General features: G+C 40.0%; 1 protein-coding gene across 1 annotated transcript in view; it reads left to right on the top strand.

Annotated features, from left to right (window-relative positions):
• The window catches only part of LOC101848579 (paladin), a gene marked incomplete at its 5' end in the record, with an annotated part of 84,596 nt that extends 78,222 nt beyond the window's left edge, over window positions 1-6,374 (top strand). The window contains 2 exon segments of the mRNA XM_013081204.2: window positions 3,426-3,578; window positions 5,353-6,374. Coding sequence (XP_012936658.1) covers window positions 3,426-3,578; window positions 5,353-5,496 — 297 coding nt within the window.
• Between the last annotated feature and the right edge of the window lie 354 nt (window positions 6,375-6,728).

The following is a 6,728-nucleotide window of genomic DNA, read 5'->3' as shown; positions in this document are numbered from 1 at the left end:
TAGATTATAATGACACTGTGTAAGACGGTCACCTGTCTAAGACAGCCACTTTTCTCCTCAACAAAAGGCAGCCGGTCGCCTGAGACAAATTCTACTTGAGGTCTATGTGCATTATTCTTAGATTATAATGACACTGTGTAAGACGGTCACCTGTCTAAGACAGCCACTTTTCTCCTCAACAAAAGGCAGCCGGTCGCCTGAGACAAATTCTACTTGAGGTCTATGTGCATTATTCTTAGATTATAATGACACTGTGTAAGACGGTCACCTGTCTAAGACAGCCCCCAAATTCAAACGGACTAGTACGGTCCAAAAACGTCTGCAAAGAAACATAACAAGTAAACACCTGTATTTCCTTGTTTCTACCGGCGTCTGTGGAGCAGCGGTTAGGCACTCCGCTGTCGCACGCAGGAGATCCAAACTTCATTCCAGACGGAGGGGGGGGGTAGTTTTATCGAGCATTATGGTCTTTCTGCTGGGATGTTGTATCCTTTTCGGCCCGGGCTGACCCTGACAGGCATAGCTGAAGCCCGCTTTCTAAATCAAAACGATCTAAATTGTGTGAATTGGGGCGTAACAAAAGAGATTACAATAAAGAGCATATGGCGCATATCCCCGCTCGACAGTAAGCATACGATTTAAACAATATTTTTTTTTACCCCAGCAGACTCTAGAATCAGCAGAAACATTCTCGACTTCCCTGGAAGCATATAGTGCAAGTAGTTGATTAAACACACTAACAAACTGACAAGATCTTTCGCAGTCTATACCCAGCTATCCGTTCCCACTTGGGTGAAGTGAGGAAAATTTTTGTAATATTATGCCTTTCTTAAGGACACAGCTTCGGAACCCTGACGGGATTCAAGCCCATTGCCTTACGGTTGTGAGTGCGATAAACTAACCACCAGGCCACTGATACCACTAAAACCTACTTTAAGAATTGGGTTTTTTATGATTTAGTTTGTTTATCTTTTTCTTTCGAGAATGTATCTACATAACTCTAAAGGTCTTGTGATTAGATTCCTGCATGTGGCTGAGCGATGCATCTGATGTGATATGTACATTTTGTCCTCTTTACTTCTCTTTTCCTATTGAATTTTAATGAGAATGATAATTTAAATTTTTATGTATACCTGCATGTTTTTTACGGTCCTGAACAGCCAAGAGATTGATAATAAAGTATATATATATAGTTTTTTCAGTTGAAATATACACAACAAATTCAAAGACCGCATAGAAAGACAAAATTACACCTAGCAAATCCAAATATACAAATTAAATGACGTCATAAAAAGTCCCTATACAACAAGAGCAAATTCAAAAGTAAACATAGAAATCTCAAATGTAATACATAGCAAATTCAAATTCCACATAGCAAGTTCACATGTAAATATGCTTGAACTAGAGTAAAAGGAGGCTAAGTTGGTGGTTGGCGGGTGCTCTGGTGTGGTTTGCTCCTTCTTTCCTATCTAACATCTATCATCCTGATCTCTCCTCCTTCTTTTCGTGTGTCCTTTATTCTCTAGTAACACCTCTAATCTTCGACACTTATGTGACCTTATTGTGTTGCAATTGCAGTAAAACTCTTTCTAAAACTAAAAAGGAGGCTAAAAGTAGAAGAAGTATATCAAGGTAAGAAGTAAAAGGTTTTGGGGGTTTTTGGCCATTGAAAGTTTAGACGCAAGCCGTGTGGTGCCACAAGGAAGAAATCATGGGAAACGAAAGTAACAGTTAAATATTATGTTAAAAACCGAAAACAAACTTACATGCTTAACAGAAACGAATGGTTATGATACAAATCAACATACTGCTTGTATATTATAGAACTAACTGAGTGAAATCAAAAGCCAAGTTTACTTTTATTTACTTTTTGTTCCACAACAAATCACTATGGCTTTCGGCTTGCATTGATCTGAAGGCTGCTGCCATTTTCACTATAGTCACAGCTTGTGTTTTTTTGTACCATCATCTGGGCAAGTGTGACCCTCCTTTGTTGGTGAGTCAGCTGAGTCAACATTTGGTCTTTTGCTTCACCAAGCCACAGTTTCAAAACGTATTTCCAAATTCACAAGCGTTCTCGTAGATGTTCAGAAAAGGTGTGTAGGGGGTAGATATTTCTTCCCCAATCTATTGATGAGTGGCCATTCAAAGCGTGCCTTTCTGCACGAGCATTATACAAAGCATACTTTGTTGTGGGGATTATTGGACCAGTTTTTTTAGAGGGATGGGTTGAAACGAAAGCTGCCATTCCCTCTACTTGAATGTCGTGAAAGACCAGGCCATCCTCGTCACTGACAGCAAATTAGGCCCCTATGGCATCGTGCGGTTCGGTCCCCTTCGACCCTGCATTACTCGAAAAAAACAATGACCACTCCGTGCTCTTCATTGGTTTCTATTCGTCAACGGCTTGCTACCAGCTTCCTCAACAAAGGCAAATTCATACCGCTAAATGTTTTGCATCAGCCATGCTGCATATATTGATGTCTAGTTGCCTCAGTCCTATCTGAATTTCTTTCCGCGGGAGCATCCTCGGGATTTTTTAATGGGAATCAATTCGACTTAAAAAATTAAACTGCTTATGGTTGTCGTCAACTCAGTTTGAGCACATTAAAATGCTTTCCACGCTGAATAATATTTGTGGAGGATATTTGCTTTTGCTTTGTGGCATTTGAACTTGCTATTGTGTTACATCAAAGATAGTACATAACAAGATGGGCCACTCAGCCAAAAAAATGTCCGCCGGAAGTCCGCTCTTTGCTCCAGATGGCGCTGCAGTCTGTTTTGAAGCTCTCTTTCGTTTTTCCAGAAAAAGAATAGGAATAGCACCTCCTTGTGTGCGCAGATCGACTGCTGTTCATCAGCAGTTCGGGTTCGTTCAGTGCGGAGTTTTAGGTTTTACAAATTTTAATGACCTCTCGCCTTTCATTCTAAAGTCAAATTAAACGGAAAAAACAATCACCCCTTCCTCCGGGAAAGGTTTTTTGTCAGCGTAACCATTTTAAAAAAGCGTTCTTCCGTACTTTATTCAAAAATTTGCTAGTTTCACTTTGATATTTTTAACTCAAGTAGGGTAACTCTGTTCGCAAAGGGTTAGCATTTGCGAAGAGGGCGCCACCAAATTTTGAGGACACTTTTTTAATTGGCTCAAAGAGAGGAGTGGCCCCTCTTGTTATGTAGACTCTTTGGTTACATTTGGAATTGGAATTGCCATTTGTACATCTGAATTTGTTACGCACAATTGTGCACTAAAATTTCCTATTGTACATTTGAACTTTTTATGTGGCGTGAAACTTTCTATGTGGCATTTGAACTTGCTATGTGGGATTTGTATTTTTTATATTATGTGTACATTTGATCTGAAAAAAAAAACAACAACAACAAAAACAACTATATATACTATCTTATCTTATCTTATCTTCTTGAAGGCTCGATCAAGCACGGGTGAGAGTCAACAGCTGCTGCACAAACTGAGCTACGATTTCCTCGAGAGGTACCTCTATCTCATCCTCTACAACGCCTACTTGCACATGGAAAAGGGGACACAGTTCAAAAGGTCTTTCACACAGTGGATGCGTGAGGTGGGTCTCACTGATGGTGTTTTGAGTGAATTTTTTTTCAAGCCTCCAAACCCTTAAGGGGCTGATTTGCTTTAGATTTATTGTGTATCTATGTGCCCTAGAGAAAGGTCCCAGCTGTCGGCAAAGCTATTTTTTAGCGTTAAAAGGCCAAAAAAGTCGCACCTGGTCAAACACTTAGATCTAGTTCCATCCTAAAACACGTGTTTATCCATTTCTTAATAAAAGTTAATAACATGTTGAAAGGACGTTTATTGATATTTTAAATCTTAGTATTTTTATTAGTGATTTTTGACACATGCTGTACTTCATTAAAATTAAAGGTTGAGGTTTGTTTGTTTTTGTTTTTTTCTCTTGGGAGGGGAGGTTGGTAAATGTTTTACGGCGCTTGCAACTGCATACGGTCATATGAGCGCGCGAGGCACATAAAACATTTTCAGTTGGTAGAGAATTTTGAATCTTGCGTGGGTGGTGGCAGGAGCCTATTCTTATCGATTTTAGACCACCAAGGGATCTTTAACGTGCGCAACTTGCACACGGGACCTCCGAGATTTTTCGCCCTTGTCTGAGACGGCTAGGTGTAGATCTTTCTTACAAGAAGATCAGGGGTATTGCTGAAAGACAGCAGTAAGAAGGAGCCAAGGAGTAGCAGTAGAAAGGCTGCAGAAAGAGTCAGGAGCACAGAGGAGGGGGCAGAGGGGGTGGGGGGCAGAAAGAGGAGACGAAAGTAGACGATAGAACATTGCTAGAGAGCAGGAAAGGAGGTGAAAGGAGACAATTTTAGAGAAGAAAATCTCTCCATCGCTACCCGGATTCAAACCGGGGGCCTTTGAATGAGAGGCGAACACCTTAACCTCTAGGCCATGAGAGCCTCCCATCAAAGGTTAAAAAATGTGCTAGAAATTGGGTTTTTCTCCAAACGTTGTCTTAACATCCTCTGTGTTGCAAAAATTGGCATATCTTTTAAAACTACCATACTCGAGACAGTATAGGAATTTTTTTTAACAATCAGCGTGCCCAGTATTGCATTTGCTACAAGAATATATGCCCTTCCTTACCTTAATGCCCAAAACTATCGACAGCTGGGACCTGTCTCCAGGCATAGACATTTATTGTTGATTACAAGGTGTTTATTATCTGGAGGATTAGAATTGATGTTGAAGACTGGAAACAATGTGGGCTGGCTGAAATTGCATCCGTCTTCTGAAAGCATCAATAATGACTGTCCATTGTCCAGTAACACATAGTTTACTTGTTTCAGAATTGTGTCCAAATTGTCACTTCTCATCATTGTAGTTGGTAAGTTTAAAGAATAAACGTAATATTGAACAAGCGCATTCACACCTCAAAGAGTAGTTTTCCTTCTCTTCACTCTATCTGCCACCCCTTGTAAGTTCAATAGAATAATCTGCTCATAATAATGATAATCAAATAATGATATTTATCGCAAATTCCCATTCAACAACAGTCAGCAGACCTCCTAGTTTTCTGAAACAATCTAAACTTTCTGGGAAGCATACAGCCGAAACTGCTATTTATTCTATGGTGCTAAAACACTAAAATATTGATAAGATCTTTTGATGTCTATGGCCTTTTAGCCATTCAATGAAAAGAAGAAGGATCGGTGAGGGCGTTTGAAAGTGTCTTTCCCGAGGACAAAACGTTGGGCCGAACTGAGGCTCGAACACTCGATTATTAGTCCGGTTGCCAAGGATACTTGGTACCAGTTTCTTCTTGAGCGAAACATTCTCCCCCATTATATTGTCCTTTTTTTCAGGTGGCAGCACCAGCAGGAGTCTATGAGCTGCTGGACAATCTCGGTTTCTTCACACTGGAGAGTTCAGTATCTGTGTACAGTCGACGCAAAAATCGAATGTTGGGTCGACAGCAAAAGTTGCCTTTCACAGGATCGTTTATCTGATGTTCTGTTTGATCATGATATTATTGCTCTTATCGTGGGAAATGTTACATGTTTATTGTTGTTATTTTGTTTTTGTTTTTTTTAATTATTTTTTTTTCATAAACCAGCATTTTCACACGTCAGGGTTTGTATAATCACGTGAAGTTTAAATTGTTCAACTCACATGATCTTCTCATAATGTTTGTGGCCCCCAGCGTCAATTTTAAGTGGGTGGTGTTGAGAACAGAATGACTGTCTGCTACTCATATATTGGAGATGTCGTTCTGCCCAGTCCTTTCTTTCCTGCTGCAAAAGCTACTGTTGGGGCCTACTTATAATGTCGGTGTGCTTGTCCTCTAAAAATGTACAGAAAAAAGGGAAGACGTGGAATATTATAAAGAAGCTAGCCCAGGGTTCGTTTCTGACCTATGCCCAAATGCAGGATGAGAGAGGCAGGCACTGATGATGATTAAGTCCTCTACAATGGTTGTCCTTTGAAATAACCTCCACACCTCTTTCCTCCCTTACCTTGGAGAAGTATTACTGCCAGGGTGTAATTTCATGCGAGTCTTAGTATTAACAAATTCATTTCTCCCTGAATGTGACATCATCTATCTCTCTACCCTCCCTCCCCCTCCCCCCCCCCCTCTCTCTCTCTCTCTCTCTCTCTCTCTCTCTCTCTCTGTGTGTGTTTAGAGCATAGAGTCTCTGTTTCTGTAGGCTACAAAACTGTAATCAATAATAATACTGTCATACTCCTCCTGCTGCTGACTTCTTTGTGTTTTTGACAACAATGCTCTTCATAATATAATGCTTTATATTATTATTATCCTTGTCCAAATTTCTCATTGTACAGATACGGCTGTACGTATTGCATCTTATTACATAAGTACTTATAATGTTCAATGTGTCAAGATTTCTAATATTGGCTTCTAAGGGCGCACCGCGTCTGACCACTGTGGTGCCAATGATGTGCTCCTTTGGAGATCATACAGTATCGAAAAATCTCAGAACAAGACCGTGTCCAAGTCCCAATTCCCCCGCAAATTATATTGGACTTTTGGTTATCTGTAGACAGATCATGACTTTCCCGCGACTAAAGATCAGACAGTGAGAATATCACGCACTGTGCAGTGAACAATGAAGCGAGAAAAGTGGGAAACGGTCCTGTTGTTCCAAAGTGATTATGCAGTTTACTGATAATAATCTGTTTCTTATTTTTACTATATTAATTAATTTTTTTGTATATTTTA

This window comes from Aplysia californica, unplaced genomic scaffold, assembly GCF_000002075.1.
Source record: "Aplysia californica isolate F4 #8 unplaced genomic scaffold, AplCal3.0 scaffold00120, whole genome shotgun sequence".
NCBI lineage: Eukaryota > Metazoa > Mollusca > Gastropoda > Aplysiida > Aplysiidae > Aplysia > Aplysia californica.
The sequence above is the reverse complement of the archived record's forward strand: the minus strand, read 5'-3'. Positions and strand labels throughout refer to the sequence as shown.